Here is an 18,467-nt window from a genome sequence, read left to right on the forward strand (position 1 = left end):
CGATACCAAATATAATAACGCAGTGCAGCAAACAAATAATACCGGGTAGAAAAGGTGCAAGGGTGATTAGTTCCACTCACCATTAACACTTCTTCATTACAATTCGACTTTCAGAAACCTTTCAGAAATAGTCTTTGTGACTATTATTTGCTTTTCAATTTGAATTACGCACTCAACATAAATATATGGGCAGATTTTTAAACAATATGCATAAACAGGCCATATAGGGCATTGTTTAGTTGTAATAAAATTTTGTATAAACAAGTGAGTATGAAGAAAGTAAGCTAAAAGAATAAAAATATATAAAAAAAAAAAAACATCAGAACAAATACATTAACAAATGCGTTATAAAAACCCTGAGAAATGCATGAACGAGCAGACAAACAAGCAAATAAAGTAACCCTGCAAAAGACTGACATTCAGTTCAGGGTTTCTCTGTGCTCCAATGATCCACTGCAAACAGGATAAAGTGGTTATTTGTAATTGAATAATAAATTTAACGTCAATGAATCAAATAAATAACTAAATAAAGCATTGCTGTATTGTATGCTGTACATGTTTTGATTAATAGACATTAATTTCTTTAATATACTTTAATATAATATACTTTAAAAGATATATTCGAGGACTTTTGAATGCTTGTCACCCTTCATAAACTATGAGATTAGATGATAATATTCTGATAGTGTGGCATAAATGCAGAGAAGAATAAGGGGAACAACAATTATAATCTATGTTTAACTATTTGCTCACTTCTGCTCATGAATTTTAAGTCTGTTTGAGTGACGCAAGATGCACTCAGATTTAGCAGTTATTTGTATTTATAATAACATTACCATAACATTTCAAAATTGCATAATATTTAACCAAGCACATCATTTGCTAAATTTAGAAGCCTTCCCACACAAAGAACTGAAAATAGCTCTTGCAAAAGCATGGAGGAGGTGCATTTGCTTTTAAATACTGTACACTTGCTTTATTAAAACTGTACACAACCACAATAGATTTGAAATAAATAAATAAATGAAATGAAACAATATGCCAGTGAAGTTTAAACTTTCAGCTTTAAATAAAGTGGGTTAAAACCATTGTATTAAGGATTTAGGAATTACAGCTATTACATAGTAACTAAACAAATGAACATTATATACAATAAATATAAGGATTATCTTTAATACATTAGTGCAAATCCTTTGCAGGAAATGTTGTATGCCTGATGTATATATCACATGGACATCTTTAAATGCTGTAGGTGCCTTACTGTAGCTGCCTTTAGTTGCTGCTTTTTTGCAGTGGCGGACGAAGAACACAAACCATGTATTTGAGTTAAAGCAAGTAAAATATTATTCCAGTAAACGAGCTCCCTTTAAACTTTCACTTGGAAAAAAATACAGAAGCATTTTCCTTCAAATGTGCTTATGTATCCAAACTACTATGATTTATTATGGCTATAATGTTCCTATAGTCATTTTTTGTCACAAGACTCTTACTTAATCAACTTTATATGAAAAGACTCTAATGTTACTTTTAGCACACCAATTTATTAATATTTAATTTAATAATAATTATTAATGTTCTGCTTGCTGTTAAACTGATGCTGAACTGTATGTTTGTGATAAGTAGATACCACCAATTTATCCACTCATAAACACTCACAACATAAATAACACTCAAAGAACAACTGATTTTGCAAAATGTAGTTGAATAAAGAGTAAGATATTTGACTGTGAAATGTATTCGAATATTAGTATCAGTAAAATACAGATACGCGAAAAAAGCTATTTAAGTACAGCAACAAATTACATTTAATATGTTACTGTCCACCACTCCTTTTTTGTTTTTACATTCTTTCTGCCTTCAGTTTTGCATTCAATAAGAAAAATCTGGTTCAATTCTGGTGAGGTCGGGTGACTGAATCAAACATTTCCATACATTAGATTTTATTGCTTTAAGAAGCTATTGGTAGTATCTCAGTGGTTAAGACGTTGCCCTTTTGATCAGAAGTTTGTGAGTTCAGAATCCAGCAGTAAGACTCTTAACCATCAATGGCCATGCCATAACACTGTCATGATGTTTAAAAATGATGTGGTATGCTTTGGATCATGAGCCCTCTTTCCTTATCTATACTCTTTTCTTCCTATAATTCTAGATCAAGCCAATCTTGGTTTAATCTGTCTAAAGAATATTTTTACAGAACTGGGCAAGCTTTTTAGAGGTTTTTCAGTAAAGTCTAATATGGTATTTCTTTTATTGAGTGTTACCAGTGGTTTGCATCAAAAGCTAAAATATTCATGAAGGTGTCTATTGCTTGTAGACTTTGACAAAGTTACACCCACCTCCTCAACAGTGTTCTTGACGTGGCTAAATATTATTATGATGTTTTTGTTTAACAAGGTAAACATTTTGTGATAATCCATTTTCCAATGTCCGCCAGACTTTTTAGTGTTGCTCAGTTTGCCTTTTATTTATTTTTTTTACTTTTATAAGAAAATGAAAATGCACCACTTGCAGTTTACTCCATACCCTTTGTCTACTTAATTTCACCATTAAACAAGGAAGAAGCAGGCCACACCTACTTCTCAAATGAAACTACTTATTTGTCAATTGAGCAATTACTTTTGAGTTAGTGAAAACCTAAAAAACATATTGCATAAATATATAGATAATGCAAATTTTTTTTGTTAAAACACTTTGAATTAAAGCTGGAATTCTACAACCCAATTATATCTTGATTGCTTCATTTTTCATCTATTTTGGTGGTGTACAGAAGCTGTAGAATATTTCTAAACTGTGTCCAAATTCCCTTGGACCACAGAGTACATTATGTGGAATCGGACTTTTCTGCCATTTTTGAATGGACTGCCACAGACATAGTCCATGTGTTGATATGCATCTACTCCTTGTATTATGTATTCCTTGTACTTGTATTTTGTACAACTTATCAAGCAGCATCTACCACATCCAATAGGCTACATCATTCAGCAACTGTGCTGCTGCAAAGTCAACAATATGCAGGGTTATATGGTAAGTGAAAACTGTTTTGCTATTATTAATGAAAAAATAATTTGCACAATATTTTATTTTGCTGTAGATTTATTAAAATGGTTTAAACATGAAATGGTTAATTACACTATGCAAAAAGCTTACAGTTTTGATTTTGTTTACATGACACGCCCTACATTTAGGAGTTTTTTCCCTAAAAGCCTAACATTTAACAGTTCAGTGTTATGGTAAATACAAACATGTCTTTATAGCCCAGTCACATGCTACATGTTCTGTTTTTTTAAGTGATGCTAGCTTAATGCTAAATGTAATGACTATTCAATAGCTATTAAAAACAAATGTTGAATCTTAAATGTGACATGCAGCTTGGTAAAACTGTTTAAAAGAAAAGCTCAGTTGCTCTGTAGGTGTCTGTTGTTGTTGCTGAGGAGCTTGGGGTAGGATGTGCCGATGGAGCGTCCATGTCTGCTGACAACAAGCTGCACCTGGTACTCGTCCATATTCACCACTACAGTGCTGCTTTTTTCCTTCGATGTCAGGAAGAAGATGGTAAACACTGCCATCTCGAACTCAGGACTGACACCAACAAACGTGCTGCCCACTGGTTTCAGCTGACCATGCCAGCTGAACTGCACATTCAACACATGATCATCTGCATCCGGCTAATGGGAAGACAACAAGACAATAAGTACAATTCCATTGTCTGTTGAAAGTTATAAAATCTTGCATTTTTATTACAACTTTTAGTAACAATCACTATAACGCTGCTGTATTCTTAAAACTCTCCTGCCAGAATATGCAAAAACATTTTTTTTTACAGGTTACACATTACAGGTTTATATTACTTGTATGAGTTACAAGGTCTCTTGGAAACTAATAAGCTTCAGGGTAACAGTTACTCAATGTCACATTGTCTATATGGCTACATCAAACAGATTATAATTTTCAAATGTACTGCTATGCTACTTCTTAAAACATCAGGGTGACCCATTTTAAAAGTGCTATAACATATTTCTAATAAATATTTTCTTCAATCTTCGATTTGGGGTATAGGCAAAACAGCACTTAACGCTTCCACTTTTCTTTTCTTTTCTTTTTGTTTCTTTTTTTTTTTGATAATGAAAAAAACAATATTAACCAAAACCAATATTAAATGCCTTAAACTTTTAGCAATATCTCTTAACTTATCAGTTTAAATTAAGTGTATTAGGCATTACCATATCATTTCTTGATGCTTTGTAGCCCTTATAGTCAAGGAAATTCTGCTTTTCCTGGAGATAAAACTGGATCCAGTTGTGGAGACCCATAATATCACTTCCGGATTTAGTCTCACCCACAAACACATGTTCAAAGCCACAGGAGTCCTCTCTGTTCAAGTAGGTACAAATAAAATAAAAAAAAGAAAGAAAGAAAGAATGAAATGAAATGAAATGAAATGAACAAATCATATTCGACTATAGACAGCTAGACATGTTATACATATGGGTTATACATATGGGTCTATATGCAAACAGCTGATATTGTATATGACACTGAGAGAGAGAGAGAGAGAGAGAGAGAGAGATTCTTACCCTCCATTCCTTTCTCTGTGGTAAAGTCGGAACCAAATATTGTACAGCTGAGTCTTAAACTCCCCCAGGTCCGAGTTAGATTTTCCCTTTCCAACTAAATACTGGTGAGCTTTCTGCAAAATAAATAAAACCCCAAATATCTTTCATTAGGCAGATATCCATGTTATGCATTCACTCTAGACCAGCAGTTACATGTTTTATTGCACTCATTATGTTGTGGCTTTGATTTTCCAGGCGCTGCACCACACAACACAATGTGACAGGAAGAAGCAGCAATTTCACAAGAATTTATGACATACATTAAATATTCTGGCAGTACAGCAAGCACTTGTCTACATAGCCTTCAGCATTTTGCTATATATTTTGTATTATTAAGAGAAAATGATGTTTTTGACATCTTTAGCAGTAAGTGATACATTTTACAGCCAGAGGGTTTTTTTTGTAAAAGGAATACAGTGAAAATGATGAATATTTAAAAAATAAAACATGGAGATAAAACAACTAGTGTATAAGAGATAGCATTTGAGCAGAGATAGAACTCAAATGTCCATTATAATGATAGGTATATGACGACATCCCATTTCATTTCATGTGTTTTGGGGACTTGAAAGGAAATTAAGGCAGTAATAATGAGTACCATACAAGATGCTAAACTACATAATGTTGGTAAATGTGGAATGTATCCAAACACCTGTTGAACATGTATATATTAATAAAAAAATTTCGGATTCCAACACAATCAAAGAAGAAAATGAAAACTTTTTAATCCCTCATTAATGATTGCTTTATCTGATCTGATCTGATCTGAGTTATGGTGGATCTGAGCTCTGTCCAAAGAACAGTAAACATGGAGTAGGAATAAATCCTTGATTGAATGCCACTTCAGTGTTTTTATCTTGGAGCAATTCAGAGGCATGAGTCTACCTCATGCTTTTAAGAAGTAAAAGCAACTGGAGAACCCTGATGAAAACCAATGTGAAAGTGGAGTACACGCAACCTAAATTCAGGATCTAAACTGATATCTTGCTGTTATGGTGTACTAGATGTTTGTAATTGATTGATGGGTTGATGAACGTCTCGTGTTGAGACTGTAGTACCCAATTCACAGAAATGTTTATACCTTCATGACTGCTGTGTTCAAGATGGCATCCAGGAAAGCATTATTCTCAGCTATCTCATCAGTTGTCACCTTCTCAGCTACACCAGTAGACCTTTCATAGTTATCCAGCAGCTTCATGAAAGCTAGAAAGTATAAGAGAGATGCTTTGGTTGACTGTATTTACAGCTTTGAAAAATGTATTGATCCGAATAATCACAGGCTGTTTTGTTTCATCTGATTTTGGCATTTATAAACATGTGATGTAAAAGCCTAACCAGGGACGAGGGCTGCAATCTAGCTTTACAATACATGCCTTATGCACACGACATCGGTTGTCAGTGTGTAACAATGTCTAGTGCATTGTCCCTGTTAAATAAACAAACAAACAAATAAAAACATCAGGCATTTGAATGACATAAAATCCTAAAAAACAAATCTTAATCTGAAAAAAAATATATATATATATTAAAGAGCCTCATTGTGATCATGAAATGGATTTTTAATAGATTTTTGATTTTATATCTCAATAAGAATGGACAGGCTTCATCTTAAATAAATGATTATAGTTTATTTTGGACTCTCACCCTTTCTGTATGTATGTTTAGAGAAAAGAGAAAAGATTCTCCTCTTTTTTGTGCTCCTATCACGCTAGAGTTGCTGCATTAAATAAATACTTCACAGTGCATCAGTGGTTCTTTGTAACCAAGCATGCAAAATGGAAGCCTCACAGTTGGATAAAGAATCCTGGCACGCCTGTGAGAAAGGCATGTCCAGAGCTGCTCCTGGGAAAATTTAAGTGTCTTTTGTGCAAAACAAGCAGATTTTTATTGCATGTGTTTTAAGAATTAGGGCATGTCACAAGCATAAAGGTTTCTGCTGAGGATTTTGGTGAGAAAACACAGCAAAGCAGATCAATTTAAATCAAATAAGAAAATAGGGGTTTCTCTCTTACTTGTGTATGTTGTGATGGATTTCAGTTTGATCTCATTCACATAGGAGAAGAGAGGAGATGAAGCATGATCAGTGGCGACTTTGCTCCCTTTGGGTATGAAACCAGCTCGGCCCTTTTTGATTTATAAAAAAAAAAAATGCGACAATGTAAAATTTTTTTTTTTAATGATAAAATTCATAAAACAATCATAGAAAAAAGATTATATATTACATCCTGAGACATTGCACAACAGCTATGGATTAGGAAAAATGCCTAACACTGAAGAAAATCGTTTATCCTTCCCTATGTCCTAATAATTATAATATATTATAATAAATCATAATGCCATACCTGTAATGAGATCTTGTAATCAGTTCCAGGCTTTAAGCGATTGGTGTCTAACTTCCAGAGCTCATTGATTATATTAGACAGTTCCTGATTTACAGTTTGGCTGTGGATTTTAGAAAAATTTTAGCAAAACCTTTCTGAAAATGTTATAATATGTAAAACAAGTATCTTAAGAAAACTTACGCTGCTGCATGAATTTGTGCAGAGAAGCCCAGGAGCACAATAAGACATCCCCATAGTTGCCTGGAAGTGGATGCAAAATAAATAAAACAAATAATAAAGCCAAGTAAACAACCAATCATAATGTACAAGCAATGCCAGTTAATAACTTCTATCTGTCTGTTACTTATGTAAACTATTTTATTGCATATCAAATCAATTCATCCAGCCTGCATGAACAATGGTCTGCATAAAGAAATAGTTTATAGTGCATTAATAAGCATGGGGGAATAATGGTAAACAGTTTTAAACAATATAATAACAGATATCCTACATGTTAGCCATTGTTCTTTGTTCCCTTGTGCAGCAGAAGGTACAAGTTCTCTTCCTCGGCTGAAACGCAGACTGCTGCTCACAAGTCTGAACACCAACCGACGTACTTATATAATACTCCCCCAAACCAGAAAATAGGTGGGTGAGGTTTATTTTTGTAAAATGACTCATTTCAAAGGAGTTAGTCAATCAGTTTGTATGCACAAGACATTTTGTTCCTATGCCTTTTCTCCTCTCTTCATTTTTCTCCCTTTTTTTCCAGCATGTAGGAAATTATTAGTATTTCAACAATGACTGTTGAATGTATAAGTGCACAAATTAAGATTAGAAATAAAAATACATTGCTGTAGACAGTAAAAGACTGTACAATAAATGTGGATTTTATTTAATGTGGGTTTAATGTAGATGTCTTATCTTATGCAATATATGTGTTACTTTGTGGATTATTCTATCATGCCAAAAGCCAAGATCAACATATTTAAACTGGTGAAATCAGGTGTGGCTTTTGCTTAATTGGAATGAAACTTTGTGAATAAGTTTAGACTCCAATAGATTAGAGGTACAGAGTAATATACTCATAAGCAGTTATATTGATGTTAATGAATCTAGAGGCATTAACTTTGGTATGAGGCAACTCCAGTATAAGCCAGACACTTGCAGTGACATGTTTATCAGCTCCATGGTGCTGCCATGCAGACCTTTAGTATATGAAGGAATTTACCAGTCAGCCAGAATATTAAACCAGCCTGCCTAATACTATGTAGGTATACCATGTGGAACCCCTTTTCCTGGTTCAAATGTTGACCTTTATCTTTTAGTAAGTATTAAGCACTGCATACCAAGATCACATGAAATGACCTGCTTTATGGAGATGCTCTGATCCAGTCATCTAGCCAACACAATTTGGCCTTTTGTCTGCTTGCAACACATTAAAATTTTGTGTGGTGACTGTTCAATTGCTGCGGAATATTTCCCACCCCTTGACAAGGGGCCACTGTAATGTGATTATACATTTTTATGCATGTCCATTCTCAGTGGTGGGCTGTTATTGCCAGCAAGGACTTCTCTGACTTACATTTTAATATATATTTGTCCATAGATATGTATTAAATTATTCCCAAAAGTCTGTTCTATTCAATGTTTCTTTCAGGTATGCTGTTGCAAGGAGCAGCACCACTGAGTGTACTATCCAATCAGATTTCAGCCATCACATCACGCATTGCCATAAGGGCAGCTGAAATGAACAGTGCGGGCTCTTCAAATCCATGCTACTTGAAGCTATTGCTTTAACCAATTATATTGAGACCTGCTTACTCAGACGCCCCCTAGCTGGTGTCCAGTCATGTCCGGATATTTACTTTTGAATGGATTGTCAGAGAGTGCACTAGTCAGAGCTCGCAAACCGCATCTGTAGCAAACTGCACAAACTCAAATACGTTTGTGTGGATTTATTAGCTGTTTTTACATTTCACAATATCTGACAGAGGAGATGAAATGGATTTGGTCACAGATATACTTACAAGGACATTCACAAGACAGACTTGTCAGGGAAAGGGGCGCATTGTGAGGAAAGGTCCGCCATAAATGGTTCCTTTTTCATAGACCATTTATACTTTAGCTTTTTGCACAAAAATACACAATTTCCAAAAATGCAAGGAAAAACATTTTTTGTTTATTAAAAGGTTAATACTGATGCTTTCACTACAGATGATGTATGCGGTGCAGATGTGGCTGTAGTGAAAGGAGACTTGTTGAATGGTGTAGAGCTTTTCTCAGCTGCTTTGGAGCATTTCTCGAATCATCCTTAATATTTGCAAAACAGTAAGTGCATCCTCGAAACAATGTGTAGAACCTGCCATTCTCATCAGAATTAAAAGTCCCTTTGTCATTGTTCACAAACAAAATCATCAAAATGTTTAGTCATGCTGTCAGTATGATGCGCACAGTTTCAGGATTTCTTGATATTCACTATGGTTTGAATTACAGTGAAAGAAAATGCACAAAATTTGACTTCCTTCTGTTTGGCATCTATAAAATTCAGCAGCACGAATTCATTTATTCGATTGGATATTTGATATATATTGATTGCAAGAGACCGAACAGGACTCACAGTATTTCTTTACTTTACAAGTGTTCATTTGATTCTTAGTTGTTTATAGATTTTTTAAATATATAATTCTTTGTTTTGCTTTGTCTGTATACACTCACTAATTGAAGGTTCACAAGATTCACCTTTGACCTGTTGTAGAGAACTAGTTGATTGTGTTGATCTGATGCTGTACACTCGCCTTCATTAGTGACATTCAAGATTCATCTGCCCAATTCTTCAATTCAAGTCACATTTACAAAAAAAAAAAGTTTAATAGAAATTTTAGATGACAGACGATAACTGGTTTAACAGTTCTGCATTCAACTGATGCAGAGATGTTATGATAATTTCAATTCTGATCGGAGAAATGCTCCAAAGCAACGGTGAATAACTGTAATAGGTTTTACTGCTTTAGTAATGGCATTCATTCTTGTTACATTTGATACCTGTCTGTGCAGCGCTCTGTTCTACTGCGTTCCTGTATAATATTGGTGATTTCTATAGCCATGCCATTATAATGATGGAATTCCGAGAATTGATTCAGGTAGGAAAACACTGAAGGCTTCGGTCTAAGATTCACAGCCTGCCACAGTTGTATTTGATGCCTCATCCATGTACTTACTGCACCAATATGCTGTCTTGGCAGGCAACTTTGTAATAGCAACAGAAGTACCTGACAGTTTTTTAAAATGCTCCAGCAAATGATTTCTTCATAATGAGACAGGACTCCCAAGGAGACATCTTTCATCAGAACAGCTTTGTGCCTCTAGCAAGTTAAGGCTTGTGTAACTCTTGCCAAGACTAGCACTTCTCTACGGTAGCTGTGGTCTAGATGTATTAGGGAAACTCACTTCTGAAGGATCCCTAATTCTGACACACCCATGAAAACTACCACTGTGGATGCAGTCTGCAATCCTTGCACCATCCACTGAAGCTGGGGACCAAATAGAGTCATTTCCTGGATTCAATCATGGATAAAGTACTAGTCTTAATGAATCTAGCTTCCTCCCAGTGAATTGTAGCCTATTTTAGTGCTACAGAGCTCTTTTTGAGCGTGTTTCACAATGAATTGGTCCACCAACGCAAAGCACACATTTTGGGAAGCTGTTCAGTTCAATATAGAATTAAATGGAAAACATTTAAAAGTACTAAGAATAAACAGGTAAACTTAGTATACAAAAGTAGAGAAAATATTAGGTTAAATAAAAAATAATAGGATTGGGTTTTATTTTTTTTTGTTATAGAGAGGGAGATTTGGATCCAGATCAATCAGTGATGATTCTGAGAGCGACAGTACCAAGACTAAGATAATGTGGAAAAAAAAGAAAAACACACCAGCAAATCAATAAATGAGACTGTGCTATATTTTTTTATTTATTCACCTTTGAGCATAATGCACAAGTATGGATGCCAAAAAATCATTGCTTTGATGAGTAATCAAAGAACAGTAAGAACAGTTTTTGATATGTTAATTGTTGCAAAATATATATACATTTATATATATATATATATATATATATATATATATATATATATATATATATATATATATATATATACACACATTTATATATTATATATATATATATATATATATATATATATATAAATAAAAACTGAAACGCTTAAATAACATGCAACTATACAAACAGGGCATCCAATACATGGTACTGTGTTTTCATTCCATTTTATTTTCAGTTATTGTCTTATCTTGGCTATAGGTCATGGTTTATATGGTGTATTTCCAAAGAACACTGGGGACAATTTAGGAATGTAACCCGGATGGGCCACCATTCTTTCAGAAGATTTTTCATACTGTTATAAATATCACATGCCAATGCACCTTGTATAAATTTATAAAATACTGTGAAATGTTTTGAGAAAAATATAAATATGGCAGACATCATGTGGTCATTGTAGAATTTGGCTGTTGTTCCCGCAAAGTGTTTAAATCCGATTAATCAGAGGCTAAAAGTGTCATTGTGCTGTTTGCCATATTGGACATAAAGAATGAGAGTGGAAGGCCAGTCGAAAAAACTGCATCAACGATCCAGTTCCCAATTGGGAGGCAAACTACAGTAGGGCTGCCATTTTTTCTCTCATTAAAAACTCTCTATAAAAATGTGTCCCTGAAGCATAATTACATTGTATTCATACAATTTTAGGCAAAGACAAGACTGACAATTCAATACACGCAGCTGCTTCAGGGAAACATATACACACCCATGACCCATATTTTAGCTTAAAGAATGACACCTACTCTGCACTGTACTGAGGCAAATACTGTGATGTGGTTCTTTTACATTAAGTGAATACACTTATAAGGTATAGTTAGCACTGACAGATCGAGAAAAAGAAAGATAAAAAAAGAGAGAGAAAGCGAGATGTGCAGAGAGGTTGGCACAGTCAAGTTGTGATCACAGCAGCTATGGACAGTCATGTCCAAAAAAAAGTCTTTAAACATTGGAGTCATCGTCAGTCACGCTGGGGTTGGGGGACGATGTTGCAATCTCATTAAAGAACTCATCATCTTTCAGCATACTCTGAAAATACACAAAACATTTGCACTCAATATACATTCAAAATATTTGTCAAATATATTTAACTGGATGTCCTTTTTTTTTACCGTCAAGTTGTTGATGCCTTCTGAAAAAGCCCCAATTTGTCGCACTGTTCCCTCTGAATCCTCCATCTGTGGTTACGAAAAAAGAAATTACATAAAAACAAAAGCAATAGAAAACAGTGTAAATTAGGTAAGAAGAGAATATGAAGTTGCTCTTTGCTCGGGGATAAATTACATCCCAGAAAAGGATCACACCCACAAATTAGCGCTGAAAGAAACAAAAGCCTTCAAAAAGATGGCATGGTCCACACACTCCAGTCAGTTGCAGTTGAGCCAGGATACTATCCCAGGGGTCACTCTACATGGGGTGCCAACTCATCACAGGGCACAAGTACACACCCACACACTACAGGCAATACGAAATCCAAATCAACCTACAACCCATGTCTTTAGACTGGGCGGAAAAAGCCGGAGTACCTTGAGGAAACTGCTGAAGCACAGAGAGAACATGCAAACAAGGCAAATGTTCTAACCGCTAACCCCCGACATACACACTCACCGTGAAATGGAAATAGTCAAGGACATTGTCGCCCTTGCGGTGTACACTTTAACCTAGCTTTGATGAACCCTAATAACCCCACCTGTTCTAGGCGGTCCAGGTCATCCTCGTAAATGTGCAGCTCCAGCCCTCTGAGGCCCTTCTGGAAACTGTGTCCTTTTGGCATCTCCACATCCATGGGACACACATACTCCTCACTATCCTCCTGCCTCTTTTTCTTCAAAGTCCCAAAGCTCCCAAATGCCAGTTTTCGAGGCTAAATACACATCACAAATAAAAGTTCAATTAAGCGGAATAAATAATCCAACAGTGAAACAGAAGACAAGAGTTAACCAGAGTTCAGTCCTGTGTAATTCAGTAGTTTCGGTGATGAACTGTACCTTGACCTTAGCGGTTGCAGTGAGTAAAGTGTAATCAGGGTTCTCTATACACTCCTGCTTCGACTGCTGGGCCTCAGAGCCCACCAGCAGGTTAAAATGTGTGGCCAGGTGTCTTCGGAGCAAGGTCTTGTTGGGAGGAATGTTTAGAAGCAGCGCCATGGTTTCCACATTGAAGCGAGGCTCGAGAACCTAAACACAAACGCACGCCCATTCAAAAATAATGGACTTTTAAACTCGTGCAGGATAGTTATCCTCCTCTGTATAGCTCACCATCAGTCCTCCATGGACTCCGCTGCCTCTCAGATTGGGTGCGTATTCTGCCAGATCTACAGAGCGCAGCCACTCCATCACACGGTGATTGGTCCACTGAGAGATTTCAGCCGGAGTGATGTTGTTCTACCATGGCGGAAAGAAAATTGATTAATCAAACAGTAATGGAAGGCGGTGTTATGGAAAATTTCAGAAGCGCACACACCTCGTCTGAGGGTCTGCGACGCAGACAGTTGGGCTCGTAATTGCTGAGGCGGAGCACTTGGATCGCTCGCTTAATGCTGAGGTGATGCAACACGCTGCCCACTTTCAGAGACAGCAGGTCATCCTGACCAGCACAACAAAAATGACTGTTAAAAAATATTCAATAATGGTTTACAAATCATACATTAATTAGCTAGTTCATTGGGCATTTAAAAACTCCATTGTGCTGCCCAGTTTAAAATTTTTCTTGCCAGGAAAAAATTTAAAGTTTTTTTTTTCAATTTATGTTCAGATCAGCTTCAATGGCTAGGAAAGAAAAACAAGAATGAAAGTTTATGTCTTTGACATGTAAACATATTGCTGATTAGCATTTCTGCTAAGAGATGTGATGTACTATCCTCACAAGAAATTCTAATCTGGACAGCATTTTTATTTTCTGTGTCTTCAATCTATAGTGAATAGCACCATATGGAGTGAAATTCAGAACAAGTAGCTTTTGTTATAGTTACAGTATCACTGAATAATCACACCTTTGTGAATACACTTGTTTTGAGGAAAGGCAATAAAGATTTAAGAGTTTTTAATTTTATTCTGGTTATTAAACCTACAGACATGAAGCATAACCCTGAATCTGCTTGGCCTTCAAACTACTGCCTGGCTTTCTTCTTGGCTTTCAGACTGCAAATATATTTACCTCATGTGGTAAAAGCACATATATACAAAGCAGTGGCAGGTGTTCAAAATGTGCAAAGGTGTGGCCTGGTGGTACAACAACTCACCACAGTCATGTAGTGAAGCATTCTGCCATCCACTCTTGCCTCATCAAACTGAGTTTTGTACTGAGGAAGTCCAATATCATCAAGCCACCCTGTGTGAAGCGATCAGATAATAAATATAAATAAATAAATCTCAAACAGACCTTTAAAAAAAATGGGGGGAAAAATGGAACAATGAAAAACGCATTACTTACTTGTTACCCATTGGTAATCTAGTTTGCCTTTGTTGTCATCTTCCTCAGAACCCAGAGCTTGAAGAGCCAGTTGCAGTTTCTTTTTGTGGAGAGGATGCTTGATCCCTAGCTCCTACACACACACACACACACACACACACACACACACACACACACACACACACACACACACACACACACACACACACAAAATAAATACTATGACTTCTATCGGTTTGATGATTTCCACAAAGATTGGTGAGAATCACAGCATGTACACAACTAAATATAACAATGCAGATTCCCACCATTAAGGGGAACTGGGAACCTCTGATCAGAAGGTAATTGGAAGGTGATCCTAGAAACACAAATCCGACAGTTTTAAATTACATGCCTATTAAAATGTACCTAAAACACTGCTTATTTCAACAGCAGCCCTTACTTTCTTATGAAGGTCTAATACTATTGGCCTAATCGGGACAATTTTTATGTTATTTTCCACGTGCATAGCAGAAATGACAGGAGTGGGAAAATAAATAACCTCATCAACTTCTATATACTGGAAGTCTGCCAGCATGTCCATATCCATAGTATATACAGTGATTCTTTCAAGGACTGGAGGATTTTGCTCTTACCTCAACAGCCAGATATAACTCCCCTGTAGAGATGCAACTATCCTTGAATAAATGTATTTTAATCACAAACGATACGTGAATGAACTGCATGCTTACTAGAGCTGAAACGATTTTGTTTTGTTTTGCTTATTTAGTCTTGCTCATTTAGTCTATTTAACTACACACTGAGCAGTGCGTTTCCCCACGAACCCTTATTACTGACGCACCACCAGCTAAACCCTGGAACAGGCAACACAGAAGACGCTGCAGAACGAAAAATAGAACGGAAGGAGGAGAAGATGCAGGCAATAGAAAACGACAGAAAAATTCCAAGTTTTGGATTATTTTAAACTACATCACCATACAGTGCGTTTTTAAATGCAGCGTTTAGGTTTTATTATTATTTTATGTGTATGGACTCTTGTTCCAAGTTACATTCCTGTCCACTAAATTTTGCCTTTTACAAAAGATTAAAGATTCAAAAATGTTATTTGTCACATAGTTATATACAAACTACAAGTGAAATGAAAACCTGATCGCCCGCTCAGAAATATGCATTAAGTAAAAAGGTCTTTTATATATATATATATATATATATATATATATATATATATATATATATATATATATATATATATATATATATATATAAAAACGATAAGCTGGTATTAAAAAAAATAGCCACAAAGTAGTTAAGCTGAAATGTGAAAGTTAACAAATACAATGTTTAGGTTTTGTTATTATTTTTTATAACTCTTATTTTGATGTTTGCCTTAGTTTTAGGTTGTAAGATGGTTACCATTGTTTAAGCAATTTGAAATCGATTTCTAGATTTTATTTGTATTTTGAAGTAATATGGCAATCAAATGCACTAAATGGGTTTAAGTTTTTACAGATATTCTTATAATATAACTTTTGATTAAAAAGGAAACCAATGACTTATGAAAAAAATACTTCTTATCCAAATACTCAACTAGACTGGACTAATCGGTAGAATATTCGATTACAGTGGAACCCGGTTATGTCGATGTCGTAGGGGGTCGCCAAAAAGCATCAAGGTAATCGATGATCGAGATAAACGAAAATAAAAATGGCGGCAATATATTAACCTGCGTGAAATTTCTTTATGTACATGATGTGCGTTAATAAATAAGAATGTGCATGCACGTGTTTTTGGAGGGGTTTTTTACACAACAGCGTTGCCGCGATTTGTTTGATGAAGGCATGCTATAAAAATACATACAGTACATGTTTATCTGTCAGGAATCCACCTGCCACGCCCCCTTCGGCGCCCCCTTCGGCGTAGCAGATGTTTTCTCTGAAGCTCCAGGCTTCAATCGCGCACATATGGTGCTCGTTTAGCATCATCACCAGCTCCTATTTAAACTTCCACACTCTCACTGTCCGTTATTGTTGGTATATGTTGGTTCACGGCGGTTGTTGTTATTGCGCATGCGTATCCCGGTACGTGTCTTCCCACCGGCACTCTCTCAAAGGCTGCTCTTTTCTTCCCAAAGCGCATTGCGGATTCCCCCCGATCCTGCCGGTGTTCATTCTATGCTTTTGCTGGTCATCCTACGTTCTCCCGTGTGCTGTTCAGCGCCGCGCTTCTACTTTCGCCTCCCGTTCATCGCATAACATTTAACAACAAAAGGCATATGTGCACTAACTAACAGCAGAGATTCACCAGTATACAATACAACACCTGTAGCAGCTGTAAGCCTTGATTTTTCCACCACTTCCGCAAGTTCTTCTGCGGCTGCACCGAGATAACCGACGTTAAATGGCAAATTTTTCCCCCCTTGTGCTCGAGATATTAGGGTTCGACATAACCGATAAAAAATGCTTAGAAAAAGCGAGAATTTGGCGGTTCCACTTCAAAAACGTCGACTTAATAGGGTTGTCGAGATAACCGAGGGCGAGATAAGCGGGTTCCACTGTACTAAAATAATCAATAGCTGAATTTCCTAATTCTTACCTTTTCTAAGTTCTGTGTTGAAGCCTGAAGAAGAGTCTGTCCTGAGGAAATCCACTGTCTGGCCAGGTTCACATACAGCCCGAGTCCCTGCTCCTGCATCCAGTCACACACCTGCTCCCGGGACCAGCGTGCAAACGGAGCATCCACCTCACTGACACACACAAGCATACACAATAAATACACAAACTCCCACTTAAGGCAGGATTAAGCGAAGTATAAGTCCGGCATTTCCTAAACTGAAGCTTTGTATTCAAGACAAGAAAAACCTCAAATGCATGCAAATGTAAAGATGCAGCAAAGTTATTTTTGTTCAATTTAATGCTATGCATTTAAAATTTCAATCTTTTCCCCCCACTCTTTTGGCTTTTGGCTAAACTGGCTTTCAAAATTGTTAATACATCTGCACATCCAGACAATACCATAGAAATGAAACTTGGATATATTTTAGAGTAGTAAATGTGCAGCTTGTACACCAGTACAGATTTACTGTCCTCTAAAAATAACTCATTCTATTTCTATATACTATTTCTATAGTATTGTCCCTTGAGAAGAAATACTACAATGGTTGCTAAAATGTGAGGGGGCTCCTGAGATGGGAGAAGGTGCTGTGACTTATGAATGTCATCAATAAATACTTAATGAGCTCCAAGCTTTGCAAATAATAATGATCCCAGATTCATGTCAGTGGAAGATAAAATGCAGACTGTTCTTTTGGTTGATTTTATAGATGCACAGAGAAACAGATAGTGGGGTTGCCAAGTCTGTGCTTCTGTTTTTGGCCTCTTTAGGCTGAGTGACTGATTTTATCACAGCATTTGTTCATGATTTACAACAGAAAAAATTGCTCCTGCAAAGTGTCAAAATCTATCAGATAAGATTTTTTTTTCCAGCCATGATCCAGTTTCTCTCATTTTGGCTGTTTGCCAGAATTCAACTACAGCAGCATCCTGGCTTTTCCCAGACCTCGACACTTTTGCTTCAAACAACAATTGGATCTCTTTGTGTGTTTAAAGGCTCTGGCATGGAGAAGCTGGTGTTGAATCTGTGATGATGTTATTTCTCACTCTCCATGTTAGTTCTCACTCTCCAGTGTTCTGTATTGTTTGAGGACTATAATTACAATCTTGATGTCACCCAAATAAGGATGGGTTCCCCTTTTTGAGTCTGGTTCCTCTCAAGGTTTCTTCCTCATAACATCTAAGGGAGTTTTTTCTTGCCACAGTCGCCATGGCTGCTCATCAGGGATAAATACACATCGTTCACCTTCACTTTTAATGTCTGTAAAGCTACTTTGAGACAATGTTGTGAAAAGCGCTATAGTAATAAACTTGACTTGACTGATATGTGTGAGAGCTTTGACTTACCACTAGGGGGTGGTCTTTTCACTTAAATTAGCCCTAGATTATTTACTTGCTCA

At 36.2% G+C, this 18,467-nt stretch overlaps 2 protein-coding genes across 6 annotated transcripts in view; both read right to left on the reverse strand.

Annotated features, from left to right (window-relative positions):
- Window positions 1-3,075: 3,075 nt before the first annotated feature.
- Window positions 3,076-7,562, reverse strand: endouc (endonuclease, polyU-specific C). Its single transcript, XM_046863824.1, has 8 exons — window positions 7,446-7,562; window positions 7,136-7,195; window positions 6,956-7,055; window positions 6,626-6,737; window positions 5,695-5,816; window positions 4,575-4,687; window positions 4,221-4,371; window positions 3,076-3,665 (listed from the first exon to the last, which is right to left on the reverse strand). Exons 1-8 carry the CDS (start codon window positions 7,454-7,456, stop codon window positions 3,396-3,398), a joined length of 939 nt encoding a protein of 312 aa, XP_046719780.1. The 5' UTR covers window positions 7,457-7,562; the 3' UTR covers window positions 3,076-3,395.
- Window positions 7,563-10,883: 3,321 nt separating this feature from the next.
- Window positions 10,884-18,467, reverse strand: part of ppfibp1b (PPFIA binding protein 1b) — a 35,132-nt gene continuing 27,548 nt past the window's right edge. For all 5 annotated transcript variants that reach the window (XM_046864562.1, XM_046864561.1, XM_046864558.1 and 2 more), the window contains 9 exons: window positions 17,051-17,201; window positions 14,480-14,591; window positions 14,289-14,377; window positions 13,511-13,633; window positions 13,306-13,431; window positions 13,036-13,224; window positions 12,738-12,911; window positions 12,160-12,225; window positions 10,884-12,076 (listed from right to left, as the gene is read on the reverse strand). In XM_046864562.1, the coding sequence (XP_046720518.1) occupies window positions 11,990-12,076; window positions 12,160-12,225; window positions 12,738-12,911; window positions 13,036-13,224; window positions 13,306-13,431; window positions 13,511-13,633; window positions 14,289-14,377; window positions 14,480-14,591; window positions 17,051-17,201 (1,117 nt within the window). In that variant the 3' untranslated portion in view covers window positions 10,884-11,989. The remainder of the gene's footprint in view (window positions 12,077-12,159; window positions 12,226-12,737; window positions 12,912-13,035; window positions 13,225-13,305; window positions 13,432-13,510; window positions 13,634-14,288; window positions 14,378-14,479; window positions 14,592-17,050; window positions 17,202-18,467) is intronic.

The sequence above is a fragment of the Silurus meridionalis genome, chromosome 13 (assembly GCF_014805685.1).
Source record: "Silurus meridionalis isolate SWU-2019-XX chromosome 13, ASM1480568v1, whole genome shotgun sequence".
NCBI lineage: Eukaryota > Metazoa > Chordata > Actinopteri > Siluriformes > Siluridae > Silurus > Silurus meridionalis.

Coding starts and splice junctions, on each gene's coding strand:
- endouc (XM_046863824.1), bottom strand. Junction 4,372..4,574: donor CACAGAGAAAGGAATGGAGG/GTAAGAATCTCT, acceptor CTACTTGAACAG/AGAGGACTCCTGTGGCTTTG. Junction 3,666..4,220: donor AAGCATCAAGAAATGATATG/GTAATGCCTAAT, acceptor TCTTCCCATTAG/CCGGATGCAGATGATCATGT.